Source organism: Puntigrus tetrazona, chromosome 13, assembly GCF_018831695.1.
Source record: "Puntigrus tetrazona isolate hp1 chromosome 13, ASM1883169v1, whole genome shotgun sequence".
Taxonomy (NCBI): domain Eukaryota; kingdom Metazoa; phylum Chordata; class Actinopteri; order Cypriniformes; family Cyprinidae; genus Puntigrus; species Puntigrus tetrazona.
Genome location: NC_056711.1, coordinates 24,884,485 through 24,902,443, shown reverse-complemented (window position 1 = coordinate 24,902,443; position 17,959 = coordinate 24,884,485). Strand labels below are relative to the sequence as shown.

The window sequence follows — 17,959 nt, the reverse complement described above, 5'->3', positions numbered from 1 at the left end:
TGCAGGTGTATTTATCACCAAAGGAGATGTGGGAGTGGGCACAATCGTGGGTTCTGCTGTCTTCAATATCCTCTGTATCATCGGAGTGTGTGGGATCTTTACTGCACAGGTGAAAAGCTTTGTTATTTCTCTGTTATTAAGTTCTCACAACCAATTCACAGATTTACGTGCCTTCTTATGTATACTTCTTATGCATGCTAATGTTGCTAACCTTTTGGGCTCAGTTATATAAATTAGGGTGTTTTATAGTTTCCTTAAGTGTAAATTCATCTTTTAGAAGAGTGCTATAGTTATATTCAAAGTATGTTATCTTCCGCAACACTGTTTGCATCCTCGTTTTCTACGATCTCTACGGATTCCTAGTAAGATATTATTTTCCTTTAGAAAGTCGACACAAATGTACTGAGCAAGCATTATGAATTCTCAGAATCTGTAAGAGGACGACTTACAGATGAATCAGGTGACCTGTGCATCCCCTTTCTAAACCTCTGCCCTAAAAAGCCATTACTTAGTGCAGAATGACAGTAAGAAGTGAGCAGACTATTCTCAGGGGTCACTGAGAGTACCCGATGAGGTCAGCCACGTTAGCTGTGGAACTGCTTTTTTGTTTTCCATCCTGTCGTCTTTGCTTTCCACTTGATTCAGTCATTCACGCTCCTTCAGTTTAACCTCCTGAGACCCTTACTATATTAAAGAAAAGAGGATATGAGGTTATTCAGCCTTTGCACAAGCATGGGAAACTGCTTAATAGTTTTTTTCCTCTCCCAGTCTTTCTCCAGTCACCATCTGGCAGTGGAATAGAGGCATTCTGGGTAGTCTGATAAACGTCTGAAAAGACCTGTGTCTCTCACATAGACATATACACACAATTGTTTTATGCCCTTCTCCATTAAGAATTGAGAAAATGATATTAATTCATTGCTGTGTGTGTGAATATGTATCACACACACACACACACACACACACACACACATATTAGTGCAATTAATCATCCAAAAAAAAAAATCTTTATATAATGTATGTGTGCAAACTGTGTTATATTTATTAAAAACAAACACATGCATGCATATGAGAATAAGAAAATATTTTATGTTTATATATTAAGTATATTTATGTATAATATAAAATATAATATAATAAAATATATTAATGTATACACATGTACTGCATATATACTGTATATGTGTGTATTTATATATACATAATAAATATACACGGTTCACACAAATATATTGTGTAAACAAATTTTTATTTGGATGCGATTAATCATGAAGAGAGAGAGAGAGAGAGAGAGAGAGAGAGAGAGAGAGAGAGAGAGAGAGAGAGAGAGAGAATGGCTATTTTTTGGCCATTTTTACCCAAATACAATCTTACGATCTCAGTAATCTTTCCCAAATTGGCAACTAAAGACACTTACTATAAGACACTTACGCATGGAGTCCATCAGTGTCAAGGGGGAAAAAAACACATCTGCAACAATGGAGCTTCTGGTTGCCACGGAAACACAAAGCAAAGAGTGTCACCTGTGGTGTAAGTTAAGCTGTGCTGGCGTGAGCGATGGCGTATTACTTCCGGTGCTCTGACGTAGATCAGTGCTTTTTATGGAAGGATCGCCCTACACAACATGACACACATTCAATATGGATTATTTCACACAGTTCAATCAAGATTGATTCGGTACAGGATGTCACATCCATAAATGGTTCCTTGGTTCGTCGTTCATTTCCTTTACTCACTTCCAATTCACACACTTTAATTCAGCATTCTAAACTTTGAAGCCAAGACCACATTTTTTTTTAAAAATCCGGAAATAGTCACAGATTACATATTATACAAGAGGCATGACAAGCACATTTTAAAATCCTTTAATACCAGGGTGTTCAACCAAGTCCATGAATGAAAGAAGCATCCGATTTATTTAGTGTTGTGGATAGAAACTTTTTTGAACTGTACTTCTTAATATACTGTTCAACTATTTGTGTAATTTCATTATTAACGATTCCATATTTTGTTTTGTTTTGTTGTTTTCGTTTATTTCAAAATTGTGGCACCTCTACATGTCTCCCTTTTATAATCATGACCCTGTAATATGATAGACCTAAAGTTACAGAACACTGAAAAAGAAACCTGAAAATAAATAAAATAAAATCTGTAAAATTTACTGTGACAAGCATCTGTGGTACCCACAAACAGGGTGGTAATGAGAAAGCCTCATACTGTATAGAATCAAAGCTCATTACAAGTAGCTTTTCCTCAAGTTGACTAATGTATTGAAAATGCGCAGTGTCATAAACGGCAACATAATAACACACTTGACACTAAAAGTGGGCAATAAACATTTACAAAATAAAATGTAACAAAAACCCTAATGTAGAAAAGAATAGATGTCAAACAGGGAATTCATGGGAATGTCAGTATGCAGATTTTATATTTATGAGATAAGATCACTTGTTTATTTTCACTTCCAAAAAGTTGTTATACTGCTTTGACACTTGCTCAGTTCCCTCCCTTTGAGTCTGACTGTGTTTGTGTCCCTCTCTCTCTTGTTGATGCAGGCAGTACGGCTCTCGTGTTGGACGTTAATGAGAGACTCGGTGTATTACACTATCGCTGTGACCACTCTGATTGTGGTGAGTAGAACTCTAAGTGGCTTTTCATGCTCCTATGATGCCTATGGGCCTCCTCGCGCAGCAGGAGAGGAGAAGCAAGTGGCTCTCCCGTGGGGCCCGTGGCCTGCAGCACAGGCCTCTTATTTGCCCACACTCTGCATGTGTTCCCAGCACAGAGGAACAACAAACACAGATTATTAGTACACAGGACACAGAGTATCTCAGATGATACTCAACAGCACCTTATTAAAAATTGGATTCGCTGAAAGAGAAAACTGTATTGTAAAAGTTTATACTGTTACAGTAGAAACTTCAACTCTTTTTTTTTTCAAATGTCATTTTTTGGAACCTTAAAAAAATTTGAATTATGTTGATAATATAATTTATAAAGGAACAAATAGACATATTATATTATATTATATTATATATTACTCCATTAGATTTCTCATTAAATCCATATTTACAGTAAGATAATCCTGCCCTCTGGTGGTAAGGTGTGACATTTCAGAACTGTTTGAAGAAATTTGCCTTTGTTATTATGATTTGTCTGGAAATGTAACTTTATATTCTGTTGTTTTTTTTTTTTCAAGTTCATCTATGATGAAAAGGTGACATGGTAAGATTAAAGCTGTTGCTACACCAGACCACTCTCCTAATTTTTCATATTACAACCGTTTCACATTTTGTTTAGTATTCGGTCATTTATGCTACTTTTTCTCCTCCCAGGTGGGAATCGCTCATCCTAATAGTACTGTACATATTTTACATTATATTAATGAAGTAAGTTCTCTACTCTGACACTATTGAAATTTTGTCATTATTGCATGGATTTGCTGCTGTTCGTATCTACTCCACGTCAGTAAATTGCATCACTGCTGATTTTATTAACTCTCCTTCCTTGGTGTTAATCAGATTTAACTCGCGGGTGGTTCATTACATCGAACGGCGGAAAAAGAACTCTGCAAATCTGGGTAACGGCACAGCAAGCAACACAGACATCGACGATGGGTGCGATGCCACTGTCGTGCTGCTTAAGAAAGGTAATGCATGCAGTCCTGTTTTATATAAGTGTGTACGACTGCTTAGCGCCCATCTAAATTTCTGCATTGCTGTCGTGCCCCTCTTAGCAAATTTTCACAGGAAGCCATCAGTGCTGATGGTGGACGAGCTCTTGTCTGCATACCCTCATCAGCTGTCCTTCTCTGAGGCCGGGATGAGAATCATGATCACCAGCCACTTCTCTCCTCGCACACGCCTCACAATGGCCTCCAGAATGCTTATCACAGAGGTCAGACACACAAGCACAAAAAAAGCACTAAAGTACAGATTTTTTGGTTTTCAAAAGAAATCTCATGAAATATTATTACATATAATTTTTTATTGCATCATTAAAATAACTGTTGTATATATATATATATATATATATATATATATATATATATATATATATATATATATATATATATATAAAAGTAATATATTTAAAAAAAAGTATATTAAAAATAACAGTACCATGTGATCCTTCAGAAATCATTCTCATACAACGATGATTTGGTTATCATGAAACATTCCTTATTGTCAGTGTTCAAAACCCTTGTTTTTATTCTGTTCGTATGTTTCTGTAGAGGCAGCGTCTGATAAACAGTCGCTTCAGTAACGGGGACTCAGAGGTGACAGTAAAGATCCCAGGAAAGCGCGGGGTGGAGAATGGGCTGGCAGGACCGGACCGAGGCCTGAACGGGCGAAAGGGGGGTCACCATGACGACGACAGGGGAGGAGCTGAAGCTGGCACTGACACTGAAAACGAGAATGAGGACAATGAAAACAATGAGAACGATGAGGAGGAAGAGGAGGAAGATGACAACGAAGGACCCTATGTACCATATCGCTGCCCCGGTATGTTGATTACAGACGATTGATTACAAATACTGTAAATAATTTTAGATGAATTCCTGGTTGTCCATAAGCATTAAGTGTTCCTAACAGGAGGTGAACTGTGGTCAGTTTTGAATGAAAGTGTCTGTTAAAAGGCTAATGACTCGAATGTTGTCGTGATCTTGTGCAGGTGGGGCCTTAAATAAGCTAAAGTGGCTGCTGGCCTGGCCACTGAGTCTGCTGCTGTTCTTCACCGTGCCCAACTGTTCCACTCCTCGCTGGGAGCGCTGGTATATGGTCTCGTTTATCAGCTCGACCCTCTGGATTGCTTTCTTCTCTTACATCATGGTTTGGATGGTAAGAATTGCCTCGCAAATATTACGTTAAATTCTTATAAGTGTAAATTAAATGACCTGTTGATGCTTCCGTGGCAGGTCACAGTGATCGGTTACACTATGGGCATCCCTGATGTCATCATGGGCATCACTTTCTTGGCTGCTGGGACCAGCGTTCCTGACTGCTTGGCCAGTTTAATTGTTGCACGGCAAGGTAGGAACAAATGAATATTTCTTCAAGCTCTAGCATTATTATCAATTATTATTTCCACAATGAATCGGTGTCCTCAGAATGTGTTTGTGAAGCTTCAGGTCAAAATACCCTACAGATTATTTATTATATAATTTTGAATATGCATATTTTGAATGGAAGCAGAAAGCACGTTTTCTGTGCCTGTTTCTTTTGCTCCTCACCCCCTTTTCCAGGATAGGGCTGCGCCATTACAGCTCATACCTGCTAAAAACATCTGTTTTTTTTTTTTATGATTATCATGTTTATCACAACTATATTAGTTTAAACATCTGAGTGGCACACAGACAAAAAGCGCTTGTCTCAGAAAGTTCTCTTAGTTGTTCCCGAAACACGACTGCGGTCTAGGGGTGACAGGACGTTCTCTACGTATGCTCCAAAACTATGGAATTTTCTCCCCATTAGTTCTCGGCAAACGAATGCTTGACAGACCAACATTGATCATTTTGTGTCATTCAAACCTTTTTATTTTTATGTCATCCACGGACAGTCGTATCAACAGAAGGCCAGCAAAACAGTGTTGCCCAGTCAGCAATTTGTCCTAGTTTGTGCTAGTTTTATACAGTCACCATTTTGTTTGTTAGTCCATTGGTTAAAACAATCTTTCTCCACCTCTCCTGGAATGCTAGGTCAGTTGAAGGGGACCTGACAAAATTTTGATTTCAACAAAGAGGGATACCGCAGAAAAGAAAGCAACTGGGCTGGTTTTGAACTAGATTCAATAGAAAATGGTCTGGTTTGGTTTTGCAGACCTGGCAATCCTGCTCCAGAATCAAAATGCACTGAGTTTTGAATTTTGTGGTAATAGGAAATGCCACAGCAGTTCTTGTTCAGTTTTTTCATGAAGCACTGATTTTTAAAAAACCACGAGTTCATGGTCAGTGGTGAATTCCTCATTTAACGCTGGAGCAGAACTGAAAGTATTAGAATATTAAATTTCTGTTTTAGTCCCAACTGTTCCTCTATCTTTTTTCAGGAATGGGTGACATGGCTGTGTCTAACTCTATCGGTAGTAACGTGTTTGATATCCTGATTGGGCTTGGTCTGCCCTGGACCCTCCAGACTTTGGCCATTGACTATGGCTCCACAGTAAGTGGAACATTTTGAAATAGAAATTATTGTTTAACGATTTGTTTGGTAATTGCTTAAACAGCATTGAAATAAAAAGTGTATTCTAGTGTGTGTGTTGTTTGTTTGGTTAATATTTGTAGATGATTTCATCATAATAGTGCTTAGAACGCAGATCATTAAGAAAGAGCATCTTAGAGCAGTGGATTACATAAAATTAGTGTAGTGATAGTGTAAGGTAATAATTAGGGATGTACTGATAATTATTTTTATGCTATAGCCAATAATGAATAAATGAACAATAGTAAAATAAGGAAGAAAATATCTATTAACTTTTAGATTTGCTCAAGATTACATTTAACAGATCGCATTTAAAATATTAGTGTTTTTAAAGACTGATGGTACACCTTTGCATTTGAGTCTCCCTAGGATAAATAACCTTTTGTGTTTATTTGTACATTTCTTTCCTATATATTTGTTCTACCGTACAGCCTCCATGCAAGAGCTAACATGCTTTTTCTTGCAACACCTTTCAGATTCACCTGAACAGTAAAGGTTTGATTTTCTCAGTTGGGCTGCTGCTAGCATCTGTGTTTCTCACGGTATGCAGGAGCATTTAAAAACACTTACAACAAATGTCTTTTGAATGCACGTCTCACCATCTACCCTTGTTTTCCCTCTCAGGTTCTCGGTGTACATTTGAACAAGTGGAAGCTGGACAAGCGTTTGGGTTTCATTTGTTTGCTGATGTACGCTGTCTTCCTGTGTTTCTCCATCCTCATCGAGTTTAACATATTCACCTTCGTCAATCTGCCCACCTGCCGCGAGGAATGAGACGGCTCCTTTTCCCGGCCCTCCCTCCTTGACCTTGTGAGGACAACGGCACAAGTCCTCGATCAGATGCAGACTGGCTCTTGTTCTAAAGGAATACTTATTTATTGATCTAGCTGATCCTCTATTGATCCTCTCTTTTTCTTTCCAATGGGTGCAATATTAACAGAGTCTCTGGATCTGTGGTGTTACAAGAGGAGAGAGAGGATGTGTGCGAAGAATGGTCCTGTTGACCGATATATAGACTGTTCTAACGGGACAGGAACGTGGTAAATGATGACTACTGCCTGGTTTGATGTGAATACTTTTTTTTTCGAAATATTTTGCATATTACATATTTAAAGAATATGATGTAAATGTATTTTATGATGGAATTTGTTTTATTAGCTGCTAATTTACTGAAGAAGAGGCTGGACTTATTAATGTCTGTAAAAATAGAGATTTACGAGGGTTCGTTATTTTGCTGAAAGGTACTGGTGACCTCTAGGAAATACTTGTATACAGTCCTCTTTATAATTTGGGCATTACCAAGTCGTCACCTTCATAGTACAAGATCAATCTGGACGTCAGGGTCATTAGTGTCTACTTTTTTCAGATGAGAATATGTTTACGGTGCAGAGGAGGTAATAAGATCAAATTTTAGTCAAAAAAGAGATAAACAGCGGGCAATTGTTTGCACCTGTGTGGAAACACTTGTTGGAACACTTCTACCAACATATTTATGTTCAATGAGACAATGTTCTTGTGTGAAATATGGGTTTCTATAGATGTGTTTCTGAATTTTCTTTTGTCTTTAACACTCTGTATATACTGAAACAGAGAAAGGTTTATTTATTATTTATTGAAAACTATTTATGCACATTACTTTCCTATGACGTACTGAAACAAAACCAACCCACAGCTGTCCCAAAGAAGAGACCGTTCTGGAGTTTCACCCAGGCTACGCCGTTATGTCCTTCAGAGCTTACGTGTCAGCCTTTTCTACTGGATTCCTTCTCCTTCATCTCTGAATATTATGCACCCTTTTAGATGCACCTTTGACTTGATGCGTAAAACAGTTTCTACTATTTGATATCGGTGTGACATGACATTAGAGGTAACTGTAAAGATTTTTTGAACACTCAAAACTTTGGCAGGCAAGTAAGGGAAAATATATAGATAGATATATATTTTATACTTAACTGTTTTGACATTTAAGATCGGTCCATTCCCTTTTTGGAGTGAATGGAGTGAGTGAGCCTCAAACCTAAGAAGCTGATTAGCAGGAACGTGTCCTGGTAAAATGAAGCTAACGTTGATAAGACTGTTTCAAAGTCAAAACGTAGATGCTCTAGAAAAGGTCAAGTCATTTTTCTCTTAGCATGCCGCTCTTATCTTAGAGTTTATCCAGGAATTTTGGAAGAAATCTTCTCAGCAGAACAAGGATCAGAATTCATTTCTAAGGATGCAGTTAATGATATGGATTTTTCAGGAGTTCTTTATGCTGATGTGTCCGGGGCTCATTTCTTGCCCTTCTTTTCGAAGGACTATTTAAATACTTTGTTTTGTATGCCTCTGGTTCTAGGGATTTGAAAAAGACACTACCATAATGCATCACAGCTGTAAGCTTCTAACTGTGGCACAATATGTGGATGAGTGGTCTTCTTCTCCTAACTGAGGTTTTTTAGTGAGCTGACAAAGTAGCGATTCTGTGGACTGTTTTAGTCTAGTTAGAGATTTCATGCAGGTTTTCTAGTCTGAAGGCACATTGCAGGGATATTTTGTGTTTTATGCACTGGTTAATACTGGGTGTCTAATTGTTTGTCATATTTTAAGAATAGAATTTAGGTGACTTAGAAACATATCTGGAAGAGTATTGCGGCAAAGTATTTTTTATCACAAAAGTAACTTTGTATTTTGTAACGCAAAATGTTTAGAAATGTTTTCTGCTTTTAAAAGTCTGTAGAGTGTGCTTCAAGTGAATCTGCATATTTATTCTTTAGATCATAAAACTAATTTGTCAGCTTACCGTCAGAGTACTTTTAGCATGCTTAAAATCAAAGGTCACACTTTGTAGGGCATTCTTTTCAACAATGTACAAAAGAAAAAAAGAAAATTTGTCCCTAGTTTGACAGAATATATTTGCAAATATGAACATTTTGTTTTCTGTATCACTCATAGTAGACATTGAGGCCTAGTTTACTTTCCGAAAATGCAACAGCAGGTCTAAGGTTTAAGCAATGTGATATTCCTGATAAATATAAGCTAGGTGTAATCCAAGTAGAGCGTACGAGCTGTGTTTGGATGCTGAAAATTGTTATTGGCTATTATTTTCTTCTTTTCAAAGCAGGGTATTATAAGAAAGACGTCGGGAAGGCAGGGTTTAATGAAAGTTTTGTTCATGAAATGCAATAATGTTTAGATGAATTAATTACTGTGTTTGCGTTTTTTGTAAATTCTAAACATGACACATCACAATCTTTAAAACGTATATATATATATATATATATATATATATATATATATATATATATATATATATATATATATATATATATATATTCTACGTAAATATTTCAGTAAGGTTTAATAGAGTTTGTGCACTCTATGCTCGATATTATGGATAGTAAAAAGAGGCAGAGATGCAGCTAAATTGGCTTTTACTGCAAAATTCTCCAAAATATATAAATACTGCTGCTTACAGATTGTGGGACATCAATGCCTATGATTATGGTTGCAAAATCAGCCGTACTAATTTACAGATTCAGTGTTTTTAACATACTGATGACTGATGACTGATTAACATACTATTCGGTCCTCTTCACTTCCGAAAATCTAAGCGCTGCTGTTCATTTGTATGCATAAATATAATAATTCTAATCATAATACTGAGGGCATGCACAACCAATTAGCCCACAATTAGAGAAACTTCCCTCAGATTTCCTTTTCTTGTCTGCTGATATTTCTTCATGGATTCAGGCATATTTTAATAAAAATGTGACTTTTACAGGGTGATGCATTGCTGATGTACATAATTATACATACATGAAAATGTCTTCATATTTTTGTCTTTGCCTGCATATCCGTTGACTATATTTTCATACAGTAGATACTGTACAATGTTTGGGTCCTTTATTTGTTTATTTTATTTTTGTTGTTGTTGTGTTGAAGGTTTGATTAAACACCCTTGGTTTGCTAAATCGCATGGGATATTTTAATATAAGGAGTTATTTATGTTCATTACTATTACACATTGTTGAGCACTGGATGGACAGCAGTGGAATTAGACCTCTTAGATTATTGCATGTTTTCTTTGTTTTATTTTTATTTCAATGGAAAACTGCTGGGCTTTTGATTCTCCAATGAAAGCATAAAATAGATATTTCATTCAAAGTAACTGATGTCTTCTGCATTTCAGGAGTCATAAAAAAGAATGGTGGTTGGCTTTATGTACTAAAATTTTTTTTGTTCAGGTGTTTCAGTTGTATATCAGAGTACATTTTTGCTACTTGAGCATAATAAAAATGATCTTTGCTGAGGTAAACACTATTGTTCACTATTTGTCTTTTCAGCCGTAATGGTATGCCTGAATGCGCTTTTTTTACTTTATGAAAGCATAAATGCAATTTTTTTATTTATTACAATATTTACTAAACCTCAAAGTACCCCTAACCCGTACATAAAACCGGTGATATCAGTACATTTAATGCAAAATATTGTTAGATCATGCCTCCATGCCAAGCGCCGGACACTAGATACTGTCAGATCCCATTTATCTAGTAACAGAATTAGTCAGCTAGTAAGTTGTCTAATACACAGAACTGCATTAATTGTCTTCTATCAGAAAAAAGGTTGACTGAGTATAGCCAGAGAGGCAGGATAGGATATTATAATAAAAAAACATAGTTTATGAATAATGTTAGGTATGCATGTTTTAATGCTAATGCTTCATCTAACCAACACAAATCCAACAAGTGTTATTATATCACAATCAAGCAATGGAAATTTACTGCTTCACAACCTTGAAATGGAGACATTCTCTTATCTCTTACTTGTGAATAACCAATTTTCCTTGGAACCCACAATCAAAAGACTAAACAACAATAGAATTGAAATCAATGAAATGAGTATACATGTATATGTAATATAGTATACACACACCTATATGTAATATAGTAAAATATATAGAAATGCATCTCAAATAACAGCCTATAGGATACAGCTCTGATCATTTTTGAAACACTGAAAGAAAAACATTAATCTTTAATTTAAACTTCAAACTATTTATTTTTCATTTAAGGTTTGATTTTAATTGGGTTTAATTTATTTAATAATTAGCTTTTATATTCACATTTAACAGATGACCCAGAACAAGCGTGTAAAACTAAATAATACGAAAATGAATAATTATATGAGTAGTTATCAGTAAAAACGATCATCTTTAATGGTAAACCATTTTCAAAGACTTTATAAGAGACGTACTTCTGTCAAAAATTAGATTTAAGTAGCTAAATTTAACTGCGCGCCTGTGAACGGTGGATGACGTAACCAGCCTGCTTTGCTTGTGGGAATTGTAGTTCATTCAAAACTCCCAACGTTCTGACAACGTTGCTGTGACGTTTGCGTAACGTGATACGTGCGCTGGCTGGGGACAGTTTGATAACCATTTCCGCCTATTTCTCGTACATATCGCAGTGTTTATTAAGAGATGCATGTTAAGGCATTAAATTTTGCAAGTGTGTAAGTACATCCATATAAATGGACCCAAACAGTGTCAGTCGCGTTAACTGGGCCATAAACCGCCGGGCGGAGGGTTTAGTAAGTAAACACATGGCAGACATGGCACAGAGACGCTCAGCGGTGTCTGAAGAGGATATGCACCCTCTGCCAGGAGACTTGAGCAGAAGCTCAGAAGACATATCTGGGCGGGCCGAGGTGAATTTCAGCGCGGATTCACAGTCCTACAATCCTGCAGGAGTGGCGGGAAAGTTAATGCGCGAGGATGCGTCTTCAACATCAGGTACTGGGGAAGTGAAAAGAGTGAAAATTATCATGTTTACCTTGCACATCTCTTCCCTTTTATCATTACGGAACTTTGTCTTGTTTAAAAATGTCCTTTGCGTTGAGAATTCAAGTGTTTTGATATACAGATTATTACTTGGGAGTTGAAAGTTATGTGTTATCTTATTTTGTTTTAACATAAAATTGCTAACTTGCCTAGTTTTAACGTAGGTAACTTGTTGGTGTGTTAAACTCGGGTTATTTAGTTGCTTATTTAGATAAAATGTGATAAAAACATCTAATGTTAAAAAAAAAATCTATGTTAATAAAGCCTTTCGACAGTTATGACTAAGGTTATTTAGTAAACTTATTATTATTATTGTGTGTGTGTGTGTGTGTATATATATATATATATATATATATATATATATATATATATATATATATATATACATACATTATATAAGTGAAACTGATGCATCAGTTTTCATATAAGTGCTGATTTTTTAGGCAATAGTTCTCCCAAAATTGTAAATTTGCTAAATTAAAATGTATTCACAGTAAAGATGGTTGTTTCTTCACTGGAATAATTTGGAGAAATGTGACATTATATCAGTTGCACATAAATTATCCACCGCAGTGAATGGGTGCTATCAGAGCGAGCGTTAAAACTGCTGATAAAAATATGAAAATAATCCAATAAATTTAAAGCAAATGTTTATTTTGGGGTGAACTGTTCCTTTAACCTTCTGTAAGACTTAACTTATATATTTTTTTATGCCTACAGAGGCAGCGGCCCACAGACAGATCATATCGCTCCTTATTGAGATCAAGGAGGAGCAGCAGAGGCAGTGGGAAGTTTTGAAAGACCTGCAGGCCAGGATTCATGGACAGGTGTGTGAAGAGGAGGACGAGCCGCTTGACGTAGATCTGCCACTGCGAACAATGGAACAGCTTGACGAAACGGAGCAACATTTAGAGGATACTGAAGCTCAGAAGAGAATGGTAAAAAATGATTACTGTCAGTCTACTCTACAATCTACCGTTAGTGCAGTGCGTGTAATAATAGGTTATATTACAGTGTACACCTCAATCAGGACAGGAAGTTTACATTTTATGGAGGCAGTTGCGTAGTCCAAAATAATAGTTTAGAACAATACTTGTGTTTCTAGTTTTTTAATTTTTTCTACAAAACTTTTCTGGTTACACTGTTCCCTCATTATTTGTAGTGTATTTATAATTTCTTTTTAAATGGATTTTTTCTCTAGGTGTCACACCTCTCACGGATGGGCGGAGCGACGGTAGATGATGCGGTCCGGCGTCTTATGCATGCTGTTCTCTCTTTCAGTGTTGGATCAGAGCTCAACTGGGTTGGCAGAGGACAGAAAAGGAGCTTCAGAAACACCAGACTGCAGGGTGTTCTGTTTCGTAAGCAGTCTTTAAAATCACATTTCAGTGCAGATGCATCTTCACGTTTATACGTTTTTAGGATCCGTGTGAAAGATTTTTTTTTAAACCCCGGTTTTTTTGCAGGTGCCTTGAAAAGGACACCTGTAGGAAAGGAGGCCACGCACCACCAGTTCGCTGATGTAGTGAAGAAATGGTTGCGGTTTGCCCCTTTCCGACAAAGAGGAAGTGGACGAAGACCGCATTGGAAACCTGTTGAGTTCATCTGTCCCAAATATGACAGTACTGTGGATGATCATAACCAGCTTAACCATAACCAGCTGGATTCTGGGGAGATTCAGGTGACAATATAATTACACTAAGTGTTATATGACTAAATGTCCAAAGACAAGTAAAGCGAAATCAGTGAATGAAGAAATGACAAGAGTGTGAAGGATTGGCTTTTAAAATGTATTTTTTTGTCATATTACATTCTATTATAATATTTGCATTGCTTTCTATAAGTTAAAATACACTATTGTTACGAGAATAATGTGCAGATTTTCACATTACAACATTAATCTTTAAAACCTAATGGGCAAATGTAAATAATTCTGTTATAATGGTTATTTTACCTGTACAATTGTTTTTTTATTGTATTGTAAAATGTTTTGTTTTTTTGTTTAAATTTTACACATTGCAATACATCTCGCAAAATGTAAATTTAAAAATGCTTTGTGTGGTTTTGTGCCATTATGTTATGACGATAAATCGACTTCAGAGTTAAGAATTTCAAACATTAAAGAGTTCATAAGTGTCAGAAAATGTCAGAAAAAAAATTCTCACATGTAATTTAATCACACTTCTCAATAATATACCTAAATACACTTACTCACTTGGTATCTTTGTTAATGTGAACCATTTTACAACAGTTTTCTAAGAACTCTTGCTTCCTGGCATATATAAAAACACATTAAAAACAATTTATCCATAAACTTTTTCTGTGGTGAATTCATTTAAGTGTCATTTGGGTGTTTTATGTTTATTGAGCAGCTATTTTCACTTTAAATGTGCTTAATGTTAGAAAAGAACATGATCTAACATAATCTTCCTTCAAGCCCCTCAAAGCACTTTTGAAAACGAATTTGTCATAGTCTGTATTGTATAATTTTTTCAAAAAATGTACTGTTTATTCTGTCTATTATAAAAATGACATTAACGTAGTTGTAATGACAGACCTAAGGCTGTTTTTACAGCTTGTGTTTTATGTATCTATATATATATATATATATATATATATATATATATATATATATATATATATATATATATATATATATATATATATATATATATATATATATATATATATATATATATATATATATATAATTATACATAAACACATAATATATACATAAACATGTCTAATACCTTTTGCATAATTTGCCAAAATTACAATTTGATTGGAAACAGTTAATATAATACCTGTAATATCACGTATAACAAAAGCAAGTGTCGTTTTAGCAATTTTCGCTTTGATTTCTTTGCTTTACTCAAGGAAGTAAAATGGCGAAATTTTAGAGCTATTTAGCCCACCGGCCATTTAACGTTATTTCATTGTTTTTGACCCTCTATAGTTTTCCTCCGTCTTTCCGGTTCTTTCACGTTCCTCTCTCTGAGAATCATCAATGGTCGGTGGGTCTAACAAAAGCTTTTCCCTTCCAAAGACATTCCCGGCTGGAACACGTGACGTGAAACTTAATGCACATCAACTTTTGTTCTCCTGCAGTTTGTTTTTGCCGGGAGAGGTCGCATGCTTTAACGCGGCTATGAGTCTTTCTTGCGAACTACAAGGAAGCGACCTCTTCTCGGTCTTGTAGGAACATCTAAAACTGTTAACATCAAGCGAGCCTTCGGAGGAAGATCGTCCAGGTCTTATAAATGCGTAACTGCGCTTTTTCCAGCGGGTGTTTTGGTTCCGTCCCGTCGAGGTGAGTCCCACACACTGTTTGTAAGCGCAAGTCTGCGGCGACTGTTTTGTTTTTTCGACAACAGCTTAGTCTTAAACGGGTTCAAAACGTTTCTTTTTGCGTGTTACCTGTTAAAATGATACAACTGCTCAATTTGTGGTTACAACAGTTTGGAGCATGTTTTATACGGTTTTGTTTATCTTTGTTTATGTAGTTATATCTTATTAACGCTTAATTGCTCCTGATAGTAATGCTTCTTTAAATGTGATGTCTTATCACCGGTAAGGATGGTTTGATACTTTGGTGACTTCTGTTTAGTAACTATCACTTGCTTTGTGGACAAGAAGCAAAATTGTTACTGTTGTCAGCCGGTAATTGGGTTATGCAGGTTGCTCCGGTTAAAAATGGTCTATGGGAAACATACATGTAATGTGAGGTTATGTTGTTGAACGTCATCATGATGGTTTGAAAGTTTTAAGGATGATCTCAAGGAAAGTTTCAAGATCAAGAAACACATCTTGCAATAAATCTTGCAATATGTCCTGACTTTATCAATACCCAAAATGCTGCCATGAGTATGAGTCAGCTTAACTTTTGAAACTTATCCATATTTTTATTAGGTGAATGGTACCCATGGTAATTATGTCCCCAAGAAAAAGAAAGGTTACTGAATGGTGTTTTCTTGTTTTTTTTTTTTTTCAACTGACTTTTTTTTAATGCAAAATGGCATGATAAAGATCATATTGCACTGAAAAACTGCTCACACTTCCTCTTGTGTTTCTTTGTGAACCCCAAAAGAGGGAAGTAAAGTTAGTTTAGGGGTCAAGTTGTAGCTTTACTGTGTTGTCCTCATAAGCGGTACACAATAATTTCTAGATGTTTTTTTTTTTTTTTTTGGACTAATTACATCTGAAGATTTGTAAAATGTTTGCCATGTTTTGGCATCTCCTAAAACTTGCTCCTGTCTCTGCACGATAAAATATTTACCAGCCCCTTTTACCAGGAAGAAAAGATAATGGCTTAATCAAAATGTACAAATGTTGTTGTTGTTTGTGCCTATAAAAACAATAGAAATAAATGTAAAATCTTTGTGACATAGTGAGCTTGCTTAGTTATCCACCACTTGTGCTTCCTTCCTAAATTCTTTTATTGCTGTCATACAAATTGATTGCGTTCATTGCTAACTTTTTTCTGAAAATCGTCGCACCAGATTTTTTTGTTTCTTCCCCACCAATATTTCAGCAGTGGCTCTGAGGCCTGTTAAGAGGATTAGTCTCAGGCAAAGGGAAGTTACTTAAATGATTTTGCCCAGAACATGCGTCACTTGACAAGAATTTTAGAGTTGTGCAGTGACTGGCATTGGATTAGTTTGGAAGAGAATGTTTTGATCCATTTCATTACTCTACATAACAGTTGTATTTACTTTATTTAAGCTGCGGTTCGCCGGAATTGCGACCACTGAGCGTGGCCGTGACTGAGGTGTCTTCATTATGGTAATTCCCTGTACTTTAATTTGTTATCGTAATTTTAGTGTCTGCTGACAGTATTGAGAGTAGTTACGCTGATTTCAGTGAATGTGGTGGGTATATCATTAAAATGCTTGACATTAGTTGACAATTTTGAAATGAAATGTGATCTGTTCTGGTCAGCCGGTCAGAACAATGAATGCAAAGTGAGAGATATCATATTTAGTTCAACCGCAGACCTGAAAATCAAGCCAAAGACTCACACAGAGCGCAGCATTATGTCAAACTGTTCCTACTTTTAATATTTTCTTTATTTAAACACTTTCTTGGTTTAAGTTGTGTACTACTCCCTCATAATAGACAATCATTCAAAGGATATATATTTTAGTTTTGTTGATCAAAAGTTACAGTAAAAAGGTTTAGAATGCTTATATATATATATATATATATATATATATATATATATATATATATATATATATATATATATATTATTTATTTATTTATTTATTTTTTTTTTCAGGAAAAGTGTTTTCACAAAAAATAAGTACTAACTGTGTATTAGCAATGATGGGAAAACACCATACTCTCAGTGATTATAGTGAATTCTATATAAATAAATTTAAATAGAACATTTTGCTTTAAATTTTTTAACTTTCTTTTGTAATTATTTTTGACCATATTACTAGTTTTTACTACATTTTTGATCAAATTGATTTTGCCTTGAAGTATAATCATACCGAATCCAAACTCTAATGTCCACACTGAATATTTCTGCCTTGTTTACATTTTGTGATCCAATTGGAGGTTCAAACACAGAGCAAACCTCAAATATGAGACCCAGTGGGACAGAGGCCTGTTTTGAAGCATGTGAATGCTGACTATATCTTCCCATCGCAATAACAACCAACAAAAAAAAAAACCTCCCTTGCATTCCAGGTTTACCAATTTTTGCCTGGCCGTGTGCAGTGTGCATTTGAAAGTGTTCGGAGGAAGCTGAAAAACTAATTTGTCTTTATTTTCTGTAGGAATAGTGGCATACTAAATAATGGAGGATTTCTTGCTGAAGGAAGACCAGGAAGTGATACATTAAAGTAAAGGAAAGCGCACATATTAGGTAAGGGGAGCTGGCTTCACATCTGCTTAAGAAGTGTGATTTATTTCAACAAGATCTAATGGTTTATCT

General features: G+C 35.7%; 3 protein-coding genes across 7 annotated transcripts in view; all 3 read left to right on the top strand.

Moving 5' to 3' along the window:
- slc24a3 (solute carrier family 24 member 3) overlaps positions 1 to 10,491 on the top strand; it is a 59,315-nt gene extending 48,824 nt beyond the window's left edge. The window contains exons 6-17 of the mRNA XM_043256104.1: positions 6 to 109; positions 2,556 to 2,630; positions 3,200 to 3,225; positions 3,336 to 3,389; positions 3,522 to 3,649; positions 3,737 to 3,897; positions 4,235 to 4,505; positions 4,675 to 4,841; positions 4,919 to 5,033; positions 6,046 to 6,158; positions 6,674 to 6,739; positions 6,822 to 10,491. Of these exons, the coding sequence (XP_043112039.1) occupies positions 6 to 109; positions 2,556 to 2,630; positions 3,200 to 3,225; positions 3,336 to 3,389; positions 3,522 to 3,649; positions 3,737 to 3,897; positions 4,235 to 4,505; positions 4,675 to 4,841; positions 4,919 to 5,033; positions 6,046 to 6,158; positions 6,674 to 6,739; positions 6,822 to 6,971 (1,430 nt within the window). The 3' untranslated portion in view covers positions 6,972 to 10,491. The remainder of the gene's footprint in view (positions 1 to 5; positions 110 to 2,555; positions 2,631 to 3,199; positions 3,226 to 3,335; positions 3,390 to 3,521; positions 3,650 to 3,736; positions 3,898 to 4,234; positions 4,506 to 4,674; positions 4,842 to 4,918; positions 5,034 to 6,045; positions 6,159 to 6,673; positions 6,740 to 6,821) is intronic.
- Positions 10,492 to 11,582: 1,091 nt separating this feature from the next.
- Positions 11,583 to 14,329, top strand: si:dkey-187a12.4. The gene is made up of 4 exons (XM_043254674.1): positions 11,583 to 11,967; positions 12,736 to 12,953; positions 13,217 to 13,376; positions 13,482 to 14,329. The coding sequence occupies exons 1-4, from the start codon at positions 11,706 to 11,708 to the stop codon at positions 13,706 to 13,708; spliced, it is 867 nt and encodes a 288-aa protein (XP_043110609.1). The 5' UTR covers positions 11,583 to 11,705; the 3' UTR covers positions 13,709 to 14,329.
- Positions 14,330 to 15,121: 792 nt separating this feature from the next.
- Positions 15,122 to 17,959, top strand: part of rin2a (Ras and Rab interactor 2a) — a 30,104-nt gene continuing 27,266 nt past the window's right edge. For 3 of the 5 annotated variants that reach the window (XM_043255303.1, XM_043255299.1, XM_043255302.1), the window contains exons 1-2: positions 15,122 to 15,328; positions 17,802 to 17,890. The gene's annotated coding sequence lies outside the window, so the exon portion shown is untranslated. Of the gene's footprint in view, positions 15,329 to 16,740; positions 16,801 to 17,801; positions 17,891 to 17,959 lie in introns of all 5 variants that reach the window. The other 2 variants (XM_043255300.1, XM_043255301.1) reach the window with 2 other exon arrangements.